Here is a 26,765-nt window from a genome sequence, read left to right on the forward strand (position 1 = left end):
TCTCTGCCTTTGGATTTTGTCAGAGGCCTGCGGCCGTCCCTGCTCTGCTCGGAGTCCCCCCGCCCCCCGCTCCCCCACCCCCTGCACCGAGCCAGGCTGTCGCACCCCTGCCCCCCGGCCCCGGGTTCGGAAGGTACGTACCTATTCCTTCGCGTCTGGCTCGGCCTCCGAGGTTCAGCCGCGGCGGCGCCTGTCGGCAGCTCGTTGCTACGGAAAAGTAGCCTGGTTTTCCACGGAGCGTGACGGCACCTGCTTGTCCCCGTCCCCGCGGTGCGTCCTGGGGCAGCGGTGAGCCAGACCTCGGTGTACAAGTCTTCGTGGCGACGTCTGTTTTCATCCCTAGAGAAATACACCGAGCGTGCAATTGCTGGGCCGCGGAGCTGGGAGGGGTATGTTCACTTTAGAAGAAACTTCTGAAAACCTCTTGCACGTGGTCGTGCTGTTCTCAGGGGGTAGCCAGCGGGCCACGCCCGGCTTTTACAGATTAACAGCCCTGAGGCTTACTTCTCACTTACTTATTTTCTGAGACTTTATTTAAAAAAAAATCTTTTTTGAGAGAGAGAGCGAGCTCCAGTTCCAGCGGGGGGTGGGGGTGGGGTGGGGGGGGCAGGGGGCTAGAGAATCTCAAGCAGCGTGGAGCCTGCCTTGGGCGTCCACCCCACCACTCTGGGAGCATCAGTGGCTCAGTCGGTCCACCGTCCCACTCTTGATTTCAGCTCAGGCTATGATCCCAGACAGTCATGAGACTTTACACAAAATTCTGGACTTTTCAGTTTTCTAGAACAATCGGAAGGTGTGGCACCATTGGGCCTGTGTTCCTCCTCACATGACAGCTGAGCCAGGACTGCCCCCTTTAGCAGGGACACATGCTCTCCAGTGGGCCGCAGCCCCACCTGGCCAGCCTCCTTGCTCTGACCCCGGAACCTGCCTGCTGTCCCCCTACCCTGCCCCCCGCTCTTGTAGGGCTCTGGGTTCCCATCCTAAGTCTGCCGCTCACCTCTCGGTGACCTTGGGCAAGTTACTGGCCTCTCTCTTTCCTCATCAGTAAAAGGGAGATAATCAGGCTCCGTCTCAGAGTTGTTGGAAAGACCACGTGAGCGAAGACGTGGAGAGAGAGCACTTAGAACGAACCTGATGCATCTTCATTATCACTGTCCTTTCTGAATTATGCTGCAAGGTGGGGGTGCTGCACACCCAGGGCCCAGCGGGGTCTGGTGAAGGAAGAAGGTGGGTTGTAGGTAGGGGTCTGTGGTGACACAAGTTGGCCACGACGCTACTCCAGCCAGTAGCTGTCATGTGGCACTGTGGGCCTGGTGTGGCCACATCTTCATAATGGGTTTGTTTTTTTTTTCTAATGTTTATTTTTGAGAGAGACAGAGTGCAAGCAGGGCAGGGGCAGAGAGAGGGGGAGACACAAAATCCGAAGCAGGCTCCAAGTCAGCCACTTAACCCACTGAGCCCCCCAGGCGCCCCCCAGATCTTCAGAATGTTCTACGAAAGTGGGAGATCAGTCTTGTTTAAAGTCTCATGCTTTGTAAATGCTAGTGTCTATTTCAAAACTTTTTTGAATGCTCTGAACATCCAGTGGAAGCGTTGCGCTGTCCTCCATTGCCTGTCCCGGTGCCGCGGGCCCCTCGGGCCGTGGCCTGGTCGTTCCCTATAGCTCCCCTGGGCTCCAGACGCTTGTCTTTGCGCTGCCTTGGCCCGGAGAGCACCCGGCAAAAGGGGCTGAACAAAGGGTGGTCACTGTTACTGCTGCTGCAGTGATGGGGCCGTGGCTGCAAGTGCCCTCCTGGGATTTTTCCGCTGTCCCCTGCCTCCCCCCTCATCCCCCCCCCCCAGTCCCCGCATCTCTCCTCCCCCCTTCCCCCAGCTCGTCCCAAGCCCGCCTGTCCCCAGCGTGGAGGCGGGCCGGTGGAGGAGTGGGTGAGTGAAGCAGGACAGTTCGGGCTCCTGCCACTCCCCCACCCCTCCCTGCCACTCTCCTACCCCTCCCTGCCATGGGCACCCTACCAGGTGGAGGCTGTGTGGGCGGAGCTCAGGGATTACCCTCCTCCCCACTGGGGCCTGCACAGAGTTCAGGGGTTCAGGGCTGGGCCCACCGTCTCTCGTGCCTGGGGATATCATTCTCTTCCTCACCCCTGCCTGTAGTGGGGCTGGAATTTGGAGTTTGACCTGCAAGGAGGCTCTCAGCTGTAGGCGGTGCAGGAGAGGGCGGCCGCTGTCCTCTGGCTAGGAGGGGGGAGGAGCCGGCGGGGGGGTGGGGCCCTTCTCCACAACCTCCTTCTGCCTCAGAAGCCACGGGCAGGCCCCAGGGCAGGTGAGCCCTGCATCAGAGGAAGGTAAGGTTCCTTGCTGGCACCTTGCCCAACCTGGTGCCCATTCTCCATACTGGGGACGTTGGTCTGGGGAAAGGAGGCCCTGGTGGCCGAGAGGACTCCCGCTGTGAGCCGGGGGTGGGGGCATAGCTCCTCTCTACCGGGCACATGGAGTGTGTGTTGTTGGGGGGGTGGGTACGGCCCAGTGGCACCAGGCTTGGTCCCCGTTCGTCCACTTCCCAAGATCGGAGTTGGTGGATCATTTCACTTCGCTGAGCCTCAGGTTTCTTATCTGTTAAATGGGAATGTAAACCCCAGCCCAGCCCAGCCTGCAGGCGTGCTATCTCCCAAGGACCCAAAGAGATAATGCGGGTGGAAATATGTTTGTAAACCCCTGAAAGGCCAGGGGGATGGGCTGCTGCCTGCCCGGCTGCTAATTAAAAGGCAAATCTGAGTTTCACTGCAATGTGCTGGCACATGTACTGGCCTCCTCCTCCTGGGCCTGGTCAGTCCCTGCGGAGGACACAGCCACCCTGATTCACAGAGAGAGACAGACAGCCATCCGGAAGCACGCCCAGGTTTGCACTGATAGTGAGAGGCAAAGCCGAGACTCCGCTCCCACAGCTATGAACTCACCCACAACAAACATCTGGTTTTCCGACAGTGGGTGTTGTCCTGGATGATTCTGGAGAAGCGCAAGGGAGAGGTGCCTTCCCGAAGTCCTTAGGGATAGGACTTAGGGGAGGAGGGGTCATAACGTGCAAGGGTATATAGCAAAAGCTCTGGAAATCCCATGGTTTTGTTTGTTTTTTGTTTTAAAAATTTTTTTTAATGTTTATTTATTATTGAGGGACAGAGAGAGCATGAGCATGGGAGGGGGAGAGAGACAGGGGGACACAGAATCTGAAGCAGGCTCCAGGCTCTGAGCCATCAGCACAGAGCCCGACGCGGGGCTCGAACTCATAATCCGCGAGATCATGACCTGAGCTGAAGTTGGATGCCCAACCGACGGAGCCACCCAGGCTCCCCTTTTGTTTGTTTTTTTTTTACTGGAAATCCCATGTGTGCTACCCAGATGTCTATTGAGTGCCAGCTTCGGAATAGTGTGAGCAAGACAGACATGGTCCCTGCTTTCCAAGAGCTTACAGTAGCGGGGACGGCCAATGATGACTCATACCAACCCGACATCTTGTTTGACTCAACAGTGAGGAAAAGTCACCTTTGTTCTGACGGCAAATAACTTAAGGACCCGATTTAGGCTGAGGCGGGGAGAGAGCTCCTCTGGGCTTGTGATGGTAGGATAACATCTGAAGCCCGGATAGGAGCTGGTCAAGCCAAGGCTGGAGAGAGGGAAGAGCATTCCAGGCAGAGGGAACAGAATGGCGAAGACTCTGAGGCCAGAGTAGTGCTCAAGGGCCAGTGAGAGATGAGGCTAGTGATGTCCTGATCTGACTTATGGTCAACGATCCCTGTGGCTTCCACCCAAGGGGTGGATTGGAAGGGGACAAGGCAAGAGGTCCTTGCCCTAGTGTAGACCCAGGTGGTGCTGGCTTGGGATGGATGGACGCCTGGAAGTAAAGGGAAAATGGATGGATTCAGCCGTGCTTGGGAGGTGGAAGGGAATGAATTAGGGACCAATAGATTCCGGGAGTTGAGAAGGAGACCCTCTAAGTGCTTCGACAGTGTGTGGCCCTGGCAATGGCCCTTGTAGCCATCTCGCTTGGGCACAGGGCCCCCCAGACATCGCAGGTGCCCACAGACCCCTGGACGGGTGAGTGAATGAATGGACGCATGACTTAAGGCTCTTGGGTGTCTGCAAGCGGCAGGTTGTTCAAAGTGGCCGCTGAGCGTCGTGGCGGGTACTGGCTTCCAACAGCGTGCTCCCCAAATTGGACATGTTCTTTTTTTTTTTTTTTTTAATTTTTTTTTTTTTTTTTACCATTTATTCATTTTTGAGACGGAGAGAGAGCATGAATGGGGGAGGGGCAGAGAGAGGGAGACACAGAATCCGAAACAGGCTCCAGGCTCTGAGCTGTCAGCACAGAGCCCGACGCGGGGCTCGAACTCACGGACCGCGAAATCATGACCTGAGCCGAAGTCGGCCGCTTAACCGACTGAGCCACCCAGGTGCCCCTGGACGTGTTCTGTTTGAGGAATCACGAGACAAGGTCATCCCCGAAGGTCCCCACCCCTGGCATTTTCCCTGCCAGGCAGCGGTTACAGACTTAGGCGGTAAGCCTGGGTTGCACCTGGGTTCAGTCATTTACCAGCAGTGTGACTTTGGGCCCGGTGCCGCTGCTTTATTTTTCTCCCGTGTTCAATGGGGTTAATCGGAGACCTGACCTCTCGGGTGTTGTGGATTTAAAATGAGATTCACACACGTAGGTGGCCAGGATCCACTTGACCACAAAGTCCAGGCTTTTTTTTTTTTTTTTTTCTCTAACAAGGACAAGGATACACCAAGTATTCTAGACTTAATCATGTCATATAATGGACTTGTTTAAAGTTTTTAACAAGCCTGTGACATAGGTCTTGGTATTACCCCATTTTATAGATGGGGAAACTGAGCCTCAGAGAAGTTGTTTGCCCAAGATCACGGAGCTAATAAGAGGCAGAGCCAGGATTTGAATCAGGCCATGCAGTGCAAGTATCTTTATACTCGATCAGGGCAGCTCTTTCCCAGAGAGCTTTGGTCTATAATTAAGTCTTGCAGGAAAATAGTTGTTGTCTGTTGTCAGAGCAGGGCCCCTCCCTAGTTTCTGTCTGTCTCTTTTATTTCCTGTCCCCAATAATGTGGTTTGACAATGTACCTGCGTCCTGGCAAAATACATCCAACTATTTTGTGTCTTGCATGTGTTTAACATATGCAGATGATGTTATGCTGTAAATCTTGGTTCTGTTTGCTTCTGTTTCTTTTGTGATGAAATGTTTCAAGACACGTAAGTTATAAAGAATCATGTAGGGGCGGCCTGGGTGTCTCAGTCGGTTGAGCGTCCTGGGCTGAGCGACTCTGGGTTTCAGCTCAGGTCATGATCTTATGGTTTGTGAGTTCGAGCCCTGCACCAGGCTCTGTGCTGACAGCGCGGAGCCTGCTTGAGATTCTCTCTTTCTCTGTCTCTCTCTCTCTCTCTCTGCCCCTCCCCTGCTCATCCTCTCTCTCTCTCTCTCTCTCTCTCTCTCAAAAAAAGAATAATGTAAATCTGACCCCCGGCAGTGGACGCACACAGGGGAACCAGCCTAAGAAACCTAGGGCCCCCACCCCACCTGTGGACGCATTTCCCGGTCTTTTCCTCGCACTGGGGTGTGGAAAATTTCCACATCTGCTGTGGCAAATTATGTAACCGGCTAAAAGGAATAGGGTAGGCTGCCATCCCTGGGTGCTGGGCTTCCTTTGTTCTCCAGCCCATCGGTGACTGCTAGGGCAGGGTGTTCTTACAAACAAAGCTGTTGTTACAAGGACAGCTTTGTCCGCACTCCCGCTAACCCTGCCCTCCCATACAGAGAGGGTCCCTCCCAGGAGGTGAACCCGGACCCCACCCCCAGCTTGGCCCCGTCCAGAACAGCGCAAGGGCACGGGGCTCTCACGTACAGAGCTGCAGGGGCCATGTCTGCCCCACTCACTACTTTGTGCCTAGCACAGACCCTGGCACACAGCTGGTGCCTAATAAATGCTTGTGGAAAAGAACAGAAAAGGCGGGAGGGAAGGAGGAGGGGAGCAGACAGGCAAGACGGGCGGGAGGGAGGAAATAATGACAGAACAGCCAGTGTCGGATAATGCGAGTTCCTTCAGCTGAGGACCTGGGTTCGAATCCTACCGCTGGGCATTTACTGTGACCTAGAAGCAAGTGGCGAAGACTCTGAGCCCAGCTCACTTTTCCCTCTTCATGCCTCCGTCTCCCACCTGTAAAGGGGACTGGTGTGTGCCTCACAGGCTGACCAGATGAGAAGTGATCTCCATGCCTCCAATCTACAGTGCTCACAGATTTTGCTCAGAAGGGGCTCATTGAGCATGTGGGCGAACCAGCAGCGCTGGGGTTCACAGCTTCTCTGATCCCTGCTCCTAATCCTGCCACACCCACGGGCCGGTCCCTCCCGGCCCCTGGCAGGGCCCCCACCTCCCTGGGACCCAGGAAGAGCCTGGAGTCGGTGCCAGCCTGCCCGGAGCTGTGATGAATAAGTTGTTTATCCGCTCCCACCGCCCTCGGTGCCTGGCGGGCAGAGGCCTGCAAGGGGCAGCTGGGGGAGGGGCCGCCTCACCCTTCAACCCACTGCCCCTCCTTCCTCCCTTTCAGACCTGCTGGGTTCTAGAACCATCCACCCTACTCCTCAGTTCTGCATCAATCTCTGCCGTGAACTGCTTCCTGAGCTCTAAGCCCTCACCTTCCCCGAAGCCCCTGGATTTGGAAGCAGCAGGTTGGCGTGTTTAAAAACGCAGGCTATGAAACCACACAGATCGGGGTTTGAGCCCTGGCTGTGGACATGACGCTAAACCTCTCCTGGCCACAGCTTCCTGGCTGATAACATGCACTGACCCTACCTACCTAATAGGGATTTCACCCTTGAGCTACCCTGAGGGACCATCCGGCCCCCTCCTCTCCAAGCCTCCAAAATGTGCCTGTCCTGGTGAGACCCTTTTTTATGAACCTCTCTTCTGACCCAAGAAACTAGCCTCCCTTCCCACTTTCTTGAACAAAGACTTTGCAGGTGTCTGGTCCAGGTAGGTTGGTCCGGAGCAGGATATTACCCCATTTCACAGATGACAATGGCCATGAAATCCAGGCTGATTGCTGGGTGAGGGGAATCCTGGCTTCTGCTACTCAACTTTCTCCTGTATTAGGACAGAGTAAGTGTCTGAGCTGGGTCTGCCCACTACTGGCTGGCTTCCCTCCTTCCCTCCTTCTCTCTTCCCTCTTTCCCCTCCATAAATGCGGTGGACCCATGGCTGCTTGGGTCTTCCCTTCCAGGGAAGATTAGGTCTGAGAAGCTGTGAGCACCCTCCCAACAGAACTAGGCAAGGTGCAGCCCCAGGGAGAAGTTCAAAGTCATACTTGGCATGCGAAAGAAACGCAAGATCATAGAGCGCCCCCCTGAGGCATCTTGTCTAAGTGAACATCCAGTCCCCTCTTATAGGGCTCTAAGGTCCTGTTCTCCACCCAGGGGACTTCTGTGGCTCTTACAGTTGGGAGAAGATGCTCCTGGCATCCTGTGGGTAGCTACCAGAGAGGTTGTTAAACATCCCATGTTGCACAGGACGGCCTCCCCCACCCCATAACAAAGAGTTATTGAGGATGAGGAAACGTACTCTAGGAACAAGGAACAGCCTGCCCAGGTAATCGGGCTGTTCTGTCTGCGGGAAATTACTCCCCAATCCTTACCCTGTCGATTCATCACCAAGCCCTATTGATTTTTTAAAAAATTTTTGGAATGTTTATTTTTGAAGGAGAGACAGAGTGTGAGCAGAGGAGGGGCAGACAGAGAGGGAGACACAGAATCCGAAACAGGCTCCAGGCTCTGAGCTGTCAGCACAGAGCCCGACGCAGGGCTCGAACTCACGGACCGCGAGATCATGAACTGAGGTGAAGTCGGCCGCTTAACCAACTGAGCCACCCACGCGCCCCATGCACTGTTGATTTTAACCCCGAGTTATTCCTCACATCCTCTTGCACGCCCCTCTAGATTTCATCTAAAGTCTGTGGCATTACACGGTCACCTTCCTGCTTCTAGTCAACCTACCCTCACCCCCATTGGATCCTACAACTCCCTTGTCCCTTAACCCAGAGCACAGGTGTGCCGTGGGGGCATGGCTGCCCAACAGGAGATGCTTTGAAAAAGTATGGGAGCATCTTTGCTTATGACAGTCATTTGGGGGTACCACTGGCCTTCAGTGCGTGGAGACCAGAGATGCTAGACTCCCCGAAATGCACAGAACTGCCCCATGCAGCATGAACTTTCGAGATGTTCCAGACTTGCATGTGGGTGAACAACATGCTTATAGACTAGAGCTCCAGTGTATATGAAACACCAAGTGGTTTGTTTTTAATTCAAAATTTTTTTGATATTTGTTTATTTGTTGATTGATGTTTATTTATTTTTGAGAGAGAGAGAGACAGAACACAAGCAGGGGAGGAGCAGAGAGAGCCAGAGACACAGAATCTGAAGCAGACTCCAGGCTCTGAGCTGTCAGCCCAGAGCCCAATGAGGGGCTCGAACTCACGAACTGCAAGATCGTGACCTGAGCCGAAGTCGGACGCTTAATCAACTGAGCCCCCCAGGCGCCCCAAATTTTTTAAAGCAAAGAATGTGCCTGCTTTTATCTTCACAGCATTGTCTCAAATATTTTTCAGTGCTCTGTCTTAAAAGCACGGTATTGCTTGGACTTTTCCATAACATTTAAAATCACAGTAGGCTATTTGTAGTTACATTTTGGGGGAGTCAAAAACCGCATGTGGATTTTCGGCTGCACAAGAGGGTCAGCACCCCAACCCCCACATTGTTGACGCTGGTGCTGTTCCTCTGCGGATTCACTTTTGATTCTGAGGTTTTGCACTAAAATGGCTTCCGACTTTCTCATTTCCCTTAAGTTCAAAACTTAGCGTAGTGGGTGCAAGTATCTGACTGTTCTTGGGGTCTCCCGTGGAGTCGGCAGATCGGTGATATGTTGAAGCATTCATCAGTTTATCACAAATGGCTTTCTTTTATTTCTTTTGGACTTAAAGCATTGTATTGACTTTTTAAAAAGTGATGTGCGAGGGCGCCTGGGTGACTCAGTCGGTTAAGCGTCTGAGTTTTGGTTTCGGCTCAGGCCGTGATCTCTGGGTTTGTGAGTTTGACCCCCGCGTCAGGCTGCACGGAGACATCGTGGGGCCTGCTTTGATTCCCTCTTCCCTGCTCCCTCTCCACTCCTCCCTTGCTCCTGCTCTCTCTCTCAAAATAAATAAATTGATTTAAAAATCGTTATAAAAATATTTGCTATAAAAATATTTGCTATATTTGATGTCTGAGAAGTTGGGAATCGCTGACCCTATAAAAATCCTTTAATGACATCAAAGGGCTGAGATAGTCACCTTCATATCTGATCGCCCCCACTGCCCAGTCCTCTCTTCCTAATCTTACCTAATACTCAGGCAAGAATCTGACAATTCCTTAAACGTGACATGCTTATTCACACCTCAGTGTGTAGATGGGGGGCAGTGTGTAGATCGTGGGGGGCCTCATGAGTCTTTTCACTCCCAGACCTCCAGAGTGGAGTCACACCCTGGGAATAAGTCCATGCCCAAATCGCTTATGGTTGAAAATCACCCTTAGGAGTTTTATTAGTTTCCAATTATTGCTGCAAAAAATCACCAGAAGGTAGTGGCTTGAAACGATGCAGGGTTATTATCTTACATACAGTTCTGGAAGTCACAACTTCTAAATGGGTCTCCCTGGGCTAACATTAAGGTGACAGCACGGCTGAATTCCTTTCGGATGCTCTAGGGTAGAATGCGTTCATTTCCGTTCCCAGCTTCTAGAAGCTGCCTGCTTTCCTTGGTTTGCGGGCCCTTTTACTCCATCTTCAAAGCCAGCAACATTGGTCCAAGTCCTTCTCATGCTGGTTCTCTTTTCGGATTCTCTCTTTACTTTTAAAGACCTTTGTGGTTGCAATTATCTCACTCAGACACTTCAGGGAAAATCTCCCAATTTTAAGGAGAGCTGACTGGCAACCTTAATTCTGTTTGTAAACTCAATTGTCTTTTGGCCATGTAACTTAACATATTCACAGGTTCTGAGGATTAGAAGGTGCCCATCCTTGAGGGGGACATTCTGTTCCCCGTAGGAATCCCTTAAATTGCCCACAGAAGTACAGTATACTGAGAAACAGCCGAGGACACAGTGGTTCAAGGCATGGATTCTGGAGCAAGATTATTTGCCTTCAAGTCCTGTCTCTGCCACTGGAGCCATATTAATCTTAGACAAGTTCCCTGTGTCTCAATTTTGCCATCTGTAAAATGGGGATGAAAACAATAGTTCCCACTTTACAGGTTTGTAAACACTTAGAATGATGTAGGAGGTGCTATATATATTACAAAATATATTCAGTTTTACGGGCCTGGCCGACACTGGAACAAGACTAGTGTCCCGCCGACCCTCAGACAAGATGTTGGCTCGACTCTTGCCCACCTCTGAGGTTCCTCAGAAATGGGAAATAACTCCAGTGTCTTGTTTTACTCTCACTCTTGGTCATGTGCTCCTGAAGTGGGATGGGATGATGAAACCATCTGTACTATTCAGTTTGTTCTTAATATTTTGCCGAGTGAGTGGCTGAGTTGCTAAAAATTAGCTGTTGATTTGATGTGACTTCAAATCATTCGTTTGCTGAATGAATGAGTGAATGGATGGATGGATGGATGGGTGGGTGGGTGGATCTGCCTTCCTGGGAGATCTGTCCCCACTACACATCTCTCCACAGGTGTCCTTTCGCTTGCTCCAAGGAGGTAGCCACGCAGAGGGTGAGGAAGTAGCTCTGGTGCTGGCATCTGACCCGCTTTTGCACTTCCCGCAGGATTGAAAGTTTGCTCAGGACCATGGAGAGCAGCTCCGGCAGTCCTCAGCCCACGGAGTCCGATCCCCTGGAGGCTTTTCCCCAGAGGAGCCTGGAGCCAGGTGACATCGCGGTGTTGGTTCTGTACTTCCTCTTCGTCCTGGCTGTTGGACTTTGGGTAAGCCAGGCCAGCAGAGGCAGAGGAAGAAACTCGCCCAAGGTCGTAAAGTAATTAGAACTTTAAACTTGTAAAAATACAGAGTTGACCATGGGTCAGGTGCTGTCTTAGGCACTTTAATCTCACGCTGTGTCATGTAATTTGCACAGATGTCTATGAAGAAGACGCTACTGCTGTATCCATTTTATAGATAAGGACACTGAGGCTCAAAAATGGAAACTCCTTGTATATTAGTAAGTTAGCACAGCTGGGTTAGAATCCATATCTCCTTCACTTTGAAGCCCATGTTCTTTTTTCTTTTTTAAAGCAAGCTTTTTAAAACAATGTTTTTAATGTTTTTTATTTTTGAGAGAGAGAGAGACAGAGTGTGAGCAAGGGCAGGGGAGGGACAAAGAGACAGGGAGAGACACAGAACTCAAAGTGGGCTCCAGGCTCCATGCCGTCAGCACAGAGCCCGACACGGGACTTGAACCCACAAACTGTTGAGATCATGACCTGAGCTGAAGTCGGACGCTTAGCCGACTGAGCCACCCAGGCGCCCCAGCTTTTTTTTTTTTTTTTTTTTTTTTTTTTTAAGGCAATACAGTCACAAGGTTCAAATAAAAGCAACTTAGAGGGGGTCTGGGTGGCTCAGTTGGTTGAGTGTCCCAACTTTTGATCTTGGCTCAGGAGTCATGATCTCAAGGTTTGTGAGTTCGAGCCCTGAGTCAGATTCTGCACTGATAGCCCGGAGCCTGCTTTGGGTTCTCTCTCTCCCTTTCTCTCTGCCCTTCCCCCACTCTCTCTCTCTCAAAATAAATAAACACTAAAAAAAAAAAAAAAGAAAGAAATAAACATTAAAAAAAAACATAGTGAAAATTTCACTACTACCCTTCCCTTCACAAGTAACCACTGTTGTAACCTTGTTTGTTCATTAATTTGAGTTTCCTTATGGAAATCCAAGCAAATATTATCATGTATATTTACCTCTTTCTTAAATAGGAAGTAGGTTATTATACTGTTGTTTTTTCACCTTGCTGTTTTTCACCTATCATGATCTCTGGGATATCTTTTCATATCAGTGCATAGAAGCTTCCTTGTCTTTTTAAAAGTTGCACAGGATTCGGGTGCCTGGGTGGCTCCGTGGGTTGAGCATAGAACTTTGGCACAGGTCATGATGTTACGGTCTGAGAGTTCAAGCCCTGTGTTGGGCTCTGTGCTGACAGCACGGAGCCTGCTTGGGATTCTCTCTCCCTCTGCCCCTCTCCCCCACTCACGCTCCCTCTCTCTAAAAAAATTGCATTTATCTTATAATAAATGAGGCTGGACACCCTTACATATGTTTAAAGACCACTTCATTCCTTTGTGTGATGCACGGTTTCATATATTTTTCCCATTTTCATTAGGTTCTTGGTCTTTTACTTACCAATTTCTAGGAATTCTTTATTCTTTTAAAGTTCTTATTTGTTTAAGTAATCTCGACACCTGGCATGGGGCTCAGACTCGTGACCCCAAGATCAAGAATGGCATGCCCCTCCTCTGAGCCAGCCAGGTGCCCCTAGGAACTCCTTCCATGCTCAGAACATTAGTAATTTTGGGATAAGGATGCTGAAGAGAAGATACTGCTATCTGGGTTTTAGGCCATTTGGTACAAAAGACTTGAAAGCTGAGCCCCAAGGTGTCCCCACTTTGCTCCAACTATTTATACATCATTTTTCTACTCCTACCCCTTAGCTTTTCCTCCTCCAAGTCAACAAGGGGATGCAATGCTGGACGTTCCAAAGACCTTTCTCTGCACACTCCCCTGCCCTCCGCTCTTAGCAGGACATAGTGAGACAGAGGAGACATTGTTGAGAGTAAGAGTTTTCATGTCAGACAGCCTTGGGGTCAGGGTTAAGTTAGGGTGAGGTTGGAGGCACTGGGAATCGGTATTTTCACAAGAGGACCAGGAGTCTCTGATATATTACTAGTTTGGGAACCCTGGATTTAGATAATCCCTTTCAAGGAGTTCTTTATTTAAAAAAAAAAAAAAGTTAGTTTATTTATTTATTTTGAGAGAGAGAGAGAGAGACAGAGAATCCCAAGCAGGCTCCACGCTGTCAGCACAGAGCCCAGTGTGGGGCTCGAACTCATGAACCGTGAGATCATGATCTGAGCTGGAGGACACTTAACCTGCTGAGCCACCAAGGTGCCCCGAGAGTTCTTTATTTAAAAAAAATACTTCCTGTGTCAGGAATGAGCCCGAATGAGCCTCAGGTTCTGTTTTCTATAGCAAGGTCATTTGCAGGGATGAAAAGATACCATTTCCTGCCATGTCCTATCCAGTAAGAATCCCCTCACCAGCGTTTGCACCAGGCTCAGAGGACGTGCAACTTCTTGCCAAGATCAGACAAGCCACTTAGCAGCCGAAATGTGTCTATTCGAACACCTCGATGCTTAGAAGCTCACTCCTTCTAAAGACGGTTTGTGTTGGCCGGCTAAGGGACATGGGCTCCCAAGGCTGACCTGGACCTGAATTCCCAGCACTTCCGCTCTCAGGAAACAATGGCATAGAGTGACCTTTACTTCTGAGTCTCATTTTCTTCGTCTGTTAGATGGGCCTCATGATACCAACTTCATAGGAGTTTGTAAGGATTAACATGAGATAAAGCGCAGAGATGCTTAGGGGCGTCTGATGGCTGTGCTCCTGTGACACTATGTAGCACTAACACTCAATAAATGGTGCCCCTTATGAGCTATCCTAGCGATGAGCATGGGTTTGAAACTCAGACATGTAAGGAAGGGAGCCATAAGCAGGGGTTGTATTGACCTGAAGAATTTGTCTCCTCTAAAGCATTCAAATTAAAATCTTAAAAACTGTGGGTCCAAAGCACCCTATATTGCTGTCAGATCTGGCCTGCTGGACTCCCAGTTGGTTTTCCATGGCTTTGGCACTTCCGGATGCCTCTGACTGTTACCCCACCCTTCTTCTTTGTTTCAGTCCACAGTGAAGACCAAAAGAGACACAGTGAAAGGCTACTTCCTAGCTGGAGGGACATGGTGTGGTGGCCAGTAAGTGGTCTTTGGTTCAATTGAAGTCACTTCTTCACATGCTGATGGTCTGTCTAGCCTTTGGTCGGTCTCTCAGGACCCGGGTTGCCGTTGTGTGAAGTCACAGTCTAGAGAAGGCTTAGCTCCAGCTCAATCAGTTAGGCTGGTTTCAGGTATGGTTGAGTGCAAGGGCTCAAGTGATATCATTAGGACCTGGTTTCCATCCCTCCCTCTCTTCCTCTCTTTAACCTTTCCTTCCTTCCTCCCTCCCTCTTTCCCTCCCTCTCTCCCTTCTTTCCTTCCTTCCTCCCTTCCTCCCTTCCTTTCCTCTGTATCAATTTCTCTTCTTCTGGATGAGCGCTCTTCCCCAAACAGGGTCAACTTCATGGCAACAAGATAGCAGACTTTGCTCTAGACTTCTCATCCTCTCAAGTCCCAGTGCATGGAGAGCATGGAAAATATCTCATCTCTGACTGTGTCCCATGACCCACCTCCGTGCCAGTCACTGTGACCAGGGTAGTTTGATGTGCTAATTGGCTCAAGCCTGGGTCACACACTCAATGCCCTGAGCTGGGGCGGGGGGTGGGGGGGTGGAGCTTGGAACCTGTCCTCAAGCATATGCCGATGAGATGGGAAGGGGCTAGAAACCGTTACTGGGACAAGGCGGAATGGATGTTGAAAACACAAATAACAAACACAGCAGTCCAATTGGTGTTTTCTTTTCGAGTGGACCTCAGGGCAATTGCCAAATACAACATGCACATGCACGTGCACACACACACACACACGCACCCAGGTGTCTATGGGCCTGCCTACGTCATGGATGGTCAGGGATAATAGTTTACTTAGAATCTCCTGAAATAAGAGTGGAATCTTTGAACTAAGAAGAGAAGGACCGCTCCCATTTGCACTGAGTCCAAAAGATGTAGGGTTTAAGGTGCAGAGAGACAAGTGGTATCTGAGCCCCCTGATCAGTGAAATGTGTGGAGACAATGACCATACTGTTCTCAAAAGGTACCAACGACATGCTTTGCGTTATATGTTCAACAAATTCCCTAAAAATATATATTCACCGAGGAGGATGTCTGGCACTCTGTCCAACACATCAGTAAGCCGGTCTTCACCCTCAAGGAGCTTGTATTCGAGTGTTTCCCAAAGTGTGAGGAACAGTCGCTCTAAGATTTTCCAGCTGCACACTGACATAGCATTAAATAACGTCAGATCGCATAGTGTGAACCTCATCCCTTTTCCTATTCTACGTCACTCCCTCCTGACTGCATAAAAGAAAAAGTCACAGTTTGGTGCCTTTATCAGTCTTTCATCGCCGACCAAGCTCTATGTTTAATCAAGAGACTATTAGGCCTCAGTGAGAGAAACTAGCTAGGATTTGGTAACGGAGATGGTGTCCCAGTTCCAGATTCTTAGGAGAGAAAATGTAATTTACCTACTTTGGGCCAAGTAACTGGGGGTGTCTGGTTCAATCTGTTGAGACCAGGGATTGGGGCCATTGAGTATAGGCTTGGCCACTTAATGTTCTACCAGAAGGAGAACTATTTACTTTGCCAAGGTAGAAAACAGAACTGGGATATATAACAAAGGCTTCCTGATTCTCCTCATGAAGCACCTTCCACAATACCTGTCATCCTTTCCCCAGGGACGATGCATACAGTTGTTCGTGTTGTGCACTGCACTACCCTATGGGTATGATTCACATTTTAGGCATCATAAAGATGCATACTTACTGTGCCAATAACTGATAGATGGAAGTAAGAGAGTTTTGGGGAAGACGAGTCTTTCTAATTGAAAAAAAGGAAGATGCCAGATGGGCTAGGGATGGCCCTGCCTTCTCTATTTCTCCTTCTGTCTTGGTCCCTTTGGAGCACGGGAAGAACTGGGGGTGGGGAGTAGATACTGTAGACCTTGGCTCCAGGATCTGACTTGTCTGTCTCCCTACAGGTGGGTGCGTCCTTGTTTGCCAGCAATGTTGGAAGTGGGCATTTGTAGGCCTGGCAGGGTCGGGTGCTGCTGCGGGCCTTCTGTAACTGCTTATGAGTTGAATGTAAGTATCTTACCAGGGGTTGTCTACAGCCACCCTTTGCCCAGTAGGTGACCCTGGGGGACAGTGTGAATGCCCCGTACTTGTAAAAATGGCGCAGTACTTCACGAGGAGACAAGCAGGAAGCATCAAGGGTACCCCTCGCCAGCTAAACTAGTTTGACCCACAGGCTTCTGGCTTGCGTGGGTGTGCTCGGTGCTGGCCGGTAAGGTCAGGACCCTAATAAACCACTGTGTGGGAGAAGAGGGCTCCGAATCCCTTCCCTGCGGATGCAGAAGCCAGAAGGTGTCCCGGGACCAGAGGGTTTTTCTGTGTATCACAAAAGCAGGTGACATCTGTGGTGTGGTGCTTTGACCTATCTTGCCCGGATGCCCAAGAGCGAGGACGCACTGTCCTATGGAGCAGGGCTCGTGAAGGATCTGATTTTCACTGAGGAGGAGGGCTTGCACTGTTAGTGGTGGTTTTCATCTTCATAGTGACTAACTTTCTTTGAAACAAACGATTTACTTACTTATTTATTATTTTATTTATAGATAAGCTCTATGCCCAACAGGGGCGTGACCTTACAACTCCTAGATCAAGAGTCATATGCTCCACTGACTGAGCCAGCCAGTTTATTTATTTTGAGAGAGAGAGAGCGAGATGAGAGAGAGAGAGAGAGAGAGAATGTGAGCAGGGGAGGGGCAGAGAAAGAGAGAGAGAATCCCAAGCAGACTCTGCACCATCGGTGTAGAACCCACTGCAGGTCTTGAACTCGTGAACTCTGACCTGAGCCGAAAGCAGAGTTGGACCCTCAACCTACTGAGCCACCCAGGCGCCCTGTGACTAATATTTTTAAAGTGCTCATTCTACCCTGCGGCCTACACGACACGCGTTACCGTATGGTGGGATCCCTTACAAAGCCCAACCTGGCTCAACGAGGGAGGGGATACGCCTGGAGGAAGGGGGGAGGACGTGAGGTTTAGGGTGACACCGGATGAGGAGTCACGGAAAAGCTTCTATTTCCACTCTTCCTTCCTTCGTCCCCTTCTGCCACTTAACGTGGAAATATGATGGTCCGGGGAGGGGTGAGGTACGCAGACTGAACCAGAGGTGGAGCCAGGCCTGGCTACCTCCAGGGGCAGAGGGAGATCCAAGATGAGCGCCTTGAGGTTGGCGGGAGCCGAGTCCTGACCCTCTTTCCCCGGGCAGGGCTTGTTCTCCGTGCTGATGTTGGCCTGGATCTTCCTGCCCATCTACATCGCTGGTCAGGTGAGTGTGGGGGAGTCGGGTGCTGTGGGCTGAGAACCCTTTGGGAGGGTCACCCCTGCGTTCCCTCCTCCCCCCCTGACGACCTCCCTTAGTCCCTGGGAGGTCGGTCCCCGCATGGCGAGGGACGCCGCACAGGTGAGACCAGGGGAGCCCCGCCCTTGGCAGCTCCCACCTGGTGACCGATGATGAAGATGCACACGGGCTGGAGGAGACGGGAGCCCAGAAGCATCTGTTTTCAATGCGAACACACCGGTTGTGAGGCTCGTGGTGTCTTTGACGTGTGTAGGCGGTAACATATTACTGCTTTTCTTCCTTTGCACACACAGCTGTAAAAACTGAGTTCTTTCTGGCAGATGCGAAGGGTCAAATGTTTGTTCCCAAATAACAATGCTGCTTTAGACTTAAATATCTATCTATCTATATCTATATCTATCTATATATGTATATACACATGCATACATACATATGTGTATATGTTAAGTTTATTTTGAGAGAGAGAGAGAGAGAGCATGAGCAGGGAGAGAGAGAATCCCAAGCAGACTTCATGCTGTCATGCTGTCCGTGTAGAGCCCAATACAGAGCCGGAACTCACCAAATGTGAGATCATGACAGCTGAATCGAGTCAGACATTTATGGGGCGCCTGGGTGGCTTAGTCGGTTAAGCATCCAACTTTGGCTCAGGTTGTTGAGCCCCGCGTCGGGCTCTGTGCTGACAGCTCAGAGCCTGGAGCCTGCTTCGGATTCTGTGTCTCCTTCTCTCTCTGCCCCTCCCTGCTCTTGTTTTCTCTCTCGCTCTCTCTCTCTCTCAAAGATTAAACATTAAAATTAAAGCAAAAAAGAATCATTTAACTGACTGAACCACCAGGCACCCCTGCTTTAGACTCTTTGAAAAAGTAGTTTAAAAAATTGTTTTCTGATCTGACAGCTTTATGTCACTCATACTGTCTAGGTTTAATTCTGCTCCAAAGGTTCTACCACACGGGGCAAGATCATACTCAGGACCATTCATAAGGCAAGAACTGATTTTAACTTTGATTATGGCAATTAAAAACTACACAAAGTAGGGGCGCCTGGGTGGCTCAGTTGGTTAAGCGTCCAACTCTTGATACTGGCTCAGGTCATGATCTCACAGTTTGTGAATTCAACCCTTGCATCAGGCTCTGTGCTGACCGTGTGGAGCCTGCTTCGGATTCACTCTCTCTGCCTTCCCCTGCTCTCTCACTCTTAAAATAAATAATAAACTTAGAAAAATATTTAAAGAAACTTAAAAGAAAAAATCTACCCACTCCATTTAAAAAAAATTTTTTTTTAATGTTTATTTATTTTTGAGACAGAGAGAGACAGCATGCACGGGGGAGGGTCAGAGAGAGGGAGACACAGATTCTGAAACAGGCTCCAGGCTCTGAGCTGTCAGCACTGAGCCCGACGCGGGGCTCGAACTCACAAACCGTGAGATCATGACCTGAGCTGAAGTCGGCCGATTAACCGACTGAGCCACCCAGGCGCCCCAACCCACTCCATTTTTATTGGGAAATAAATACATTGAAAACGTGATAAAACACAAATGCACAGCTTAATAAACTCGTAAAATAAACACCCGGATCAAGACATAAAACCTAACCTCCCCCGTGTGCCTTTAGCATGTGACCATGCCTTCCTTTCTCCTTGAAGTTCATCTAGTTAACTCCTTTGCTTTTCTTTGCAGGTTTCATTATGCATAATTAGACAGTTGGTTTAATTTACTTTTGAAAAAACGTATATGGGATCAGGGTAACATATTCGTTCATTAGTTGATGTGTTAATTTTTTTTTTTTTTTTTTTTTTTGCTGTGTAGTGTTCTGTAGTATGACTACAGCCCGTGTGTCCATGTGTTTGTCCATTCTTTTGTTCGTGGGCATTTAGGTTGTTCCCAGTGGTAGGCTGTGATGGCTAATGCTCCCGTGAGCATTTACACAAGTGTCCTGAGGCACGTAAACAGGTGTTTATGGAGAGTGTCTACCTATGAGTGTCTGGGCTATTGGGTATGTTTGTCTGGCTTTGCTACATACTCCCCCAATATCCCCCAGAGTATTTCTATCAGCTTAGAGTCCCAACAGCAGTGTCTGCAAATTCCCTTGGCTCCATTGCTTCACATCCTTGCCAACACTTGGTATTTTCCAACTTTAAAATTCTTGCTAATCTCAATGCGCTTTCGACTGACAATTCTATTATTTTTTTTGGCCCTTGGATTTCCTCTTTGGGGAAGTCACTTGTCTGGGGCTTTTGCCAACCTTTTTAAAATCATTATTAGGTGAGGGGCGCCTGGGTGGCTCAAGTCGGTTGAGCGTCCGACTTTGGCTCAGGTCATGATCTCACGGTCTGTGAGTTCGAGCCCCGCATCGGGCTCTGAGCTGTCAGCTCAGAGCCTGGAGCCTGTTTCAGATTCTGGGTCTCCTCTCTCTCTGTCCCTCCTCCACTCTTGCTCTGTCTCTCTCTGTCAAAAATAAATAAACATTAAAATAAATAAATAAAATTATTATTAGGTTATAGAGCTTCTTATTGATTTGTAGAGGTTCTTTATATATTCTGGAAACAAGCCCTTGGGGTGGTTTTATGTGTTGCAAATGTATATATGTATCTTTTTCTACTCTGTGGTTTGCCTTTCCAGTCTCTTAATGATGTTTTTGATACGCAGTTCTCAACTGCAATGTAGTCACATTTATCACTTTTTTCCTGTCTTTCATGTTCTGTTTAAAAATATTTTCCTACTCCAAGGTCATAAAGATATTTTCCTATATTGCCTTTTAGAACTTTTCACATTTAAGTCAATTATCCATGTAATACTGATTTTTGTCCACCGTTGTTTGAGAATGGGATAATGCTAACGCCACCCATCAGGAAACTTACAGACCAGTTGTATGTGTGATCCATTCATTCATTCATTGATTGAAGATGCATTTATTGAGCCAAATGTCAGCTGCATGCCAGGTCCCCATCGGTTCCCCATCCTCGCCTTGTGATGTGACCATTACAATGCTTTCCCTTCTTGCTGGAAATTTCTTTTTCATTCACAGGGAGGTTACCTCCTGTTCATCTTTCAAATCCTACTTTAAGCAATAATTCCTCCAAAAAGCCCCTCTGACCTCCCTGATGAGGTTAAATTTCCTTCTTCATCATATTGTGGCCTTTGCTGCTTTGCATTAGCTCATGTGGCTATTAAACTCAGATGTCTCCCAATAGACTGTGTGCCTCTTCTAGTAAACCAAGCTTTCTCATTTCTCAGCATGCCTGGTCTCTACCAAGTAGATGCTGGCAGCACCCCACACCCCAAATTGTGACAGCCGAGTCATCTCCAGGCGTTGCCAAACGTTCCCTAGGGAGGTACAAGATCATCCTCGGTTGAGAACCACTTTCCTAGACTGTGTGTGTCTCCCATTAGATTGTAAGCTCTAGGAGAGTGGGAACCATTTCTGTTCTCTCCTAGAGTTGTGCCTGGTACACAGGAGATGTGCAATTAACTATTGTTGAAATAACTCAGCAGCAGGGTCTTTGATGGATCCAGAAGGAGGAACATGAGGAATGAGCTAACACCCAAGAGAAGAGGCACTGGTTAGGGACCAGATGTCCTGGTCAGATCCCAAAGCATCACCAGAGTTAGCAAGTGAGAGGGCTGTACTGATGAACATTTGGGGCGTCAGAGGTGAATGGGGTCCTGGGGCTGACGAGGCCTAGGTGTGGGTCAGGGAAGTGGGGGCTAGAGCAGAAATGCCCCATTCTTGCCGGGGCTGAGCAGACTGAGACACATGCAAGGTGTCCCATGTGGGTTCTCTGCATTGTCCCTGTGGCTGCTTCCACACTGGGAAAGGGTCTCCAAGAAAAGGAAGACCTTGAAGGAGCTGGAACCCCCTTGAGTCCTGGGCAGGGCCCTGGGGAAGGCTGGACGTAGGAGGGTGGGGGTTTCGGAGGAATAGGGAGGAGATTTACATGAGGAGGAAAAGTATGGCAGTCTGGATGGGGTGGGGTGGGGAGACAGTATGCAGGTCCTGGAAGCCCCTTGCCGTCCTCTGCCCCAGGAAATGGGGGGTCTGGGAGGGAGGGGCCCCACAAGCAGCGAGGCCTCAGGAACTAGGGTGCTCATCCCCCCAGGGCAGCAGTCATTTACTGCATTTATTTCTTATTCTTTTTTTTTTTTTTTTTTTTTTTTTTTGTTAGTAGGCTCCACGTCCAACGTGGGCTCGAACTCATGACCCTGAGATCAAGAGTCGCATGTTCTACCAACTGAGCCAGCCAGGCACCCCTGCATTTACTTCTTTTTAACATTCACCCAGCTACAACCAGAGGGTGGTTCCTGTGCTGCCTGTGGGCCGTCCCTCACCTCTTCGGCTCTGTCTGTCTGTCTTTCTCAACCTTGCTTGCTGGCAGATTGCCTTTTTAGCTCCTTGACAGCTTAACAGCTGTGGTCACAGACAGTAAATCTGCCAGGGAAGCCCGTTCCTCTCACCTGAACGGACTGAGGCTCTTCGTGTCCTCTCTAATCAGCTGTCACACCATCACCACGGGCACATCCGTTCAGTACTGGTTGAATGTCCCCATGCGTTATTCCTTGATAGAGTGTCAGTGCATGTGCTTCTGGAAAATCTCTGTTGTAGGTACCTTGCTGCAAAACCAGGGGAAGACATGAGAGTCAGAGTTCCAGATTGTTCTCTGGGGAGATGGGCAGGAAAGAGAAGCTTTTTTTCTTTTTTCCTATTTGAAAATGCCCATTTATTCCTGGAGTTCTTTTTTTTGTTTGTTTGGCCAATATTTTATTGTGAGAAGACTTTCAAGCATACATCGAAGTGGAAATAATTTTGCACCATACACCCTTGGGTTCTTGAATACCCAGATTACCATTAGCCATTTATAATTCTTATTTATTTATTAAAAAATTTTTTGATGTTTATTCATTTTTGAGAGACAGAAAGAGACAGAACGTGAGTGGGGAGGGGCAGAGAGAGAGACACACAGAATCGGAAGCAGGCTCCAGGCTCTGAGCTGTCAGCACAGAGCCTGACGTGGGGCTCGACCCAAGAGGTGAGATCATGACCTGAGCAGAAGTCGGATGCTTACCGACTGAGCCACCCAGGTGCCCCAACTATTTGCTATTCTTGAACCGAGTCTAGCCATCTAGTCTTTCCCAGTATCCTTCACAATCTGAACCTTGGAATGGATGGTTTGCCATTCATGAGCTTGTGGTGGGGGACCTGTTAGTTTTCTCCTCCCTGGGTTAGACTTGGGGATACCCAAGCAGCAACAGCCTGGAGGAGAGGCTGCAAACATTTCTGCAAATATCTTTATAACTGTGTCCTTCCCCATCCAAGATCTAGTACCTCATGGAAGAGCCATTGGTTTGATGTCGCAGTGTCTCAACTGCAAGTCCAGGGCTAGAGTACAGTGAGGGTGAGGAGATTGGGAAAGAACATGCCAAACCCTCAACAGTGGTTTTCAGCAGCACACCCCAGTTACTTGGGTGCCCATATGGTAATGACATCTGACTTTGGACCACCCAGCCTGGGGCATAGGGAGCCGCCATGATTCAGTGCCCCCCCCCCCCCCATCTTTCTGCCAACCCTGGAGCCTGCTATTAGAATCCCTGCTTTTGCTGGTAACTGCCCGAAGGTTTAAATCTTGTTTTAATGTTTATTTTTGAGAGAGAGATACAGAGCATGAAATGGGGAGGGGCAGAGAGAGAGAGAGAGGGAGGGAGGCACAGAATCTGAAGCAGGCTCCAGGCTCTGAGCTGTCAGCACAGAGCCCAGTGCAGGGCTCAACCTCACAACATGGGATCATGACCTGATCTGGAGTAGGACAGTTCACCGAGTGAGCCACCCAGGTGCCCCCTGACCAAAGGATTAGAATAGAGCAATTCCCCAAAGTTTGGAACCTGGACGAATGGAGATTCTTGAGATGCTTTTAGGTGTCAGACATGGGACCCGCCACACTGAGTCACGTGGTGGAGTTATTTCCTTTTCTGTTGTCTTTCACTTGTTTGATGAGCTCAAGGGGAAAGCCTTACATTGGTCCTAGCCTGTCTTCAAGACCAATCCAACACTTCTCCGGCATTCTTTTTCTTTTTTAAATGAGTAGGCTCAGGGCCCAGAGTCTTTGGTGTTGCCAGAAAGGAATAGAAAATAATGAATTGTTTTACTACCCGGTGTTTATTTTACTACCCGTTGTTTATTTTTGCTGGTTCTCTTAAATTTAGGGTTGATTTTCCATTTATGATGGTGATTTGAAGTTTAGGTAAATGTATTTAACTGTTTAGGTGAGCTGGTTGAAAGGAAAACATTAAGTAACTGATACGAGATAGCAAACTTTGGGATGGGATTGGTAGTTGGGTACATCCCCTGGCACAGAACCCCAATTCCTCCACACCCCACCCCTCTGCCCCCATTTTCTCCTCCCTTCTTAGGCCTACGATCAAGAAGGCCACTGGTGCTGCTGAGTTTGGGGAGGAGGGAAGGGCCAGTGCCCTGAGACCATGTGCCCAAAGTCAGGTATGTGGTGACCACTGAGCTCTGGCCCCTAGGTCACCACGATGCCAGAATACCTGAGGAAACGCTTTGGTGGCAACAGGATCCCCATCATCTTGGCTGTGCTCTACCTGTTATCTACATCTTCACCAAGATCTCGGTTAAGGTGGGGACATAGCCCAGCCGTGTACCTGTGGCATGGTGAGAAGATCAACTACAGCCACTGCTTGGGAGTGTGTCCTCCCTGTGCACTTCCTCCTCCTGTGGGGCAGGCTTCCGGGAGGTTAGCAGAGGGTAGGAGGGGTGGGAGGGAGAGGGCAAGCATGGGCAGAAGAAGTCGGGAGAAGGTTCTGCCAAAGGTTCTCTGGCAACATCTCTAGATGGTGCAGGTCACCCCTTGGGTGGAGCGGTCATATTCCTCCTGGGATTAGACAGTGATCAGCTATTAATCAGATGGGCTGCGGCCATTGAGCCTGCTCCACCTTGAACTTTGGTTGGATGGGCCAATCTCTAGAAAGAGGCCAAGAGCAGATGCGTTGCAGCCTCCAGGCCTGCCTGTGACTCAGCTGATGCTGTCTCCACTTCCAGTTGGGGCTGAGGAGAGCCTGTCTCTTGTGAGGAGAGTGCAGGGGGTGCAGAGGAATTCCATTCAATCCAAACAATAACTGAGTCCATGCCAGCTGCAGGCTTGAAAGACAGACGTTGGATGACAGCATCCTTTCAGAGTTCTGCCTCTGGGTCTGGTGGAAAGCTACAGATGTGGGGAAGCCGTCACCAGGGAAGTTATGACCAAGGAGGATTACGAACTAGAGAAAGGGGACTGTGTTCCCGATGGATGGACTAGAGCAAGCAAAACATTGGCGACATGGATGGGCATAGCCTTGTATAGGGAAGCAGGGAAACAGTGAGTGAGGGAAATGAGGCCAAGGGTCAAGCAGACCATGAAGCCTGGCATGCAACTCTAACTTATTTACTTAGACGTTATCTTGGGGGCAGTAGGGGGCCACGGAAGAATTTGAATGGGCAGGAGAAGGATGATATGCTCATGGCGGTATTTGATAAAGGTTGCAAAGTGGAGAATGGAGGCTAGAAAGACCAGGAGTAGCAGCAGGAGGGCCATTGAGGAGGTTGTCGTATTTATTAGCCCAGTGAATGGGTCTCAAATGTACTTGCCCAAGGGTCCAGTTTGAGACCTCTGATACAGGAAGAGGTGGCTGAAGAAAGCACAATGTAGGACTCTTCTGTTTGCTGGAATCCAGTCTTAGGGGAACTTGCGCTGAAAATGTCCATCCATTCATTCATCCGTGAACTTCATGTCTCTACAGGTGGACATGTATGCGGGTGCCATCTTTATTCAGCAGTTCTCTGCACCTGGATCTCTACCTGGCCATAGTTGGGCTGTTGGCCATCACAGCTCTGTACACCGTTGCAGGTGTGTCTGAACGAGAGGTGACGCCTGAGAGGCCGTGGGCCACCCCCGCCCCCATCTTTTCCTGGCCCATCTTCTGATGTTCTAGTGTGTTAAAGCCATCCATTCATTACACCTCAATCAATGACCCCAGATAATATGGTGTCTCTTGGCCATTGTCCAAGGGAAGAGGGCTTCCCGATTAGAGGGAGGATTGAAAAATGCACCACAATTGCATCAAGCTATTTTCCATTTATTTACTGAAGAATTATTTATTGAAAACTGAGTGAGGCGCATGTCTATTCACATGCGCTCTGCAAAGCGAGATTGTCAGCAACTGTAATCTCGGAGAATAACGTGCGGCAACATCGTTTTTCCCCGTTGGAACCACACTCCAGGAGAGTGACTGGCATAGAGTATGGCCTGGACAAATATCTGTGTTTGAATATTCACCTTTTAGTCTTCATCTTCTGCTCCAGCTCACCCTTCTCTGCTTCCTCTTCGTATAATATAACTCATTCCATAAATATGTCTGGGTATCACCTACCTGTGCTAGACATCGTGCTAGGAAATGAGGTAGAGCAGTAGACAAAGCAGGCAAAATCTTTACCCCAAAGGAACTTATATTCTAATAGGGATGGGGAGACAGACAATGAACAAGGAAACCAATAAATCATATCAGGATGTTTGTTATAATCTGATAAGTGTTGTGAAGGAAGTTCCATGCAGGGTGAGGTGGGGAGTGATGGGTAAGGAGAAGTTTATTATTATTACTATTTTTTACATAGCATGTTCAGAGAAGGCCTTTCAAGGTGACATCTGAACCGCATTTAAATGAAAGGAAGGAACCTTTAAAGAGAAGGACAGAGGAAGAGAAGACCAGGCTAGGAGAAGGGCACATGTAAAGACTCATGCTTTGTTTGGCGAACAGAAAGGCGGTCAATGTGGCTGACGCTGAACGAGCAGGTGGCTCAAGCTGTGACCCGCTAACCTCCAGGGGGGCCACTCCCACCAGCCAGAGACAGATTGCCACCCCCCCCCCCCCGTGTGACTCAGCAGGGGAAAGGCCAGCAACCAGTGCCTTGAGGGAAATGAAAGATGAAATGAGCCTGGATTTTGCTCCGAGGGCTGCGGAACACCACGGGAGGCTCTAAGCTCAAAAGCGGTCAAATCAAACCCATGCAAAGGCCCCTGAAGGATCTCTCGAGTGTTCCGCACTAATGGAAGCTGTGTGCCTGGAGCCCAGGGAAAGGGAAGGGCTAGTCCCAGTAGCCAATTTACCTTTGTTTCCTGGTCTGCGTGTCCCATTAGACTGTAATCTCCATGAGGACAGGGAACATGCTTTTTGCTTGCTTCTCTATCCCTACCATGGAGAGCTAGGTAGGGCACTCACTAGATATTTGGTGAACAATTGAATACAATACTAAACAGAGTGCATGGCACATGATAAATTGTTCAGTGAACATCAGTATAGAAACGATGGCGGGTTTCAGTGGCACCCGGCTTCAGGATCACTGCACTCAGGCGGTGTGC

The 26,765-nt window shown here is 49.5% G+C and overlaps 1 protein-coding gene across 1 annotated transcript in view; it reads left to right on the top strand.

Moving 5' to 3' along the window:
- The first annotated feature begins 10,872 nt into the window (after positions 1 to 10,872).
- The window catches only part of SLC5A11 (solute carrier family 5 member 11), a 37,267-nt gene continuing 21,374 nt past the window's right edge, over positions 10,873 to 26,765 (top strand). Inside the window, 11 exon segments of the mRNA XM_032591653.1 lie at positions 10,873 to 11,017; positions 13,977 to 14,028; positions 14,031 to 14,047; positions 15,983 to 16,022; positions 16,025 to 16,057; positions 16,060 to 16,085; positions 17,274 to 17,333; positions 23,881 to 23,956; positions 23,959 to 23,984; positions 25,150 to 25,185; positions 25,187 to 25,256. Of these exon segments, the coding sequence (XP_032447544.1) occupies positions 10,883 to 11,017; positions 13,977 to 14,028; positions 14,031 to 14,047; positions 15,983 to 16,022; positions 16,025 to 16,057; positions 16,060 to 16,085; positions 17,274 to 17,333; positions 23,881 to 23,956; positions 23,959 to 23,984; positions 25,150 to 25,185; positions 25,187 to 25,256 (571 nt within the window). The 5' untranslated portion in view covers positions 10,873 to 10,882.

This window comes from Lynx canadensis, chromosome E3, assembly GCF_007474595.2.
Source record: "Lynx canadensis isolate LIC74 chromosome E3, mLynCan4.pri.v2, whole genome shotgun sequence".
NCBI lineage: Eukaryota > Metazoa > Chordata > Mammalia > Carnivora > Felidae > Lynx > Lynx canadensis.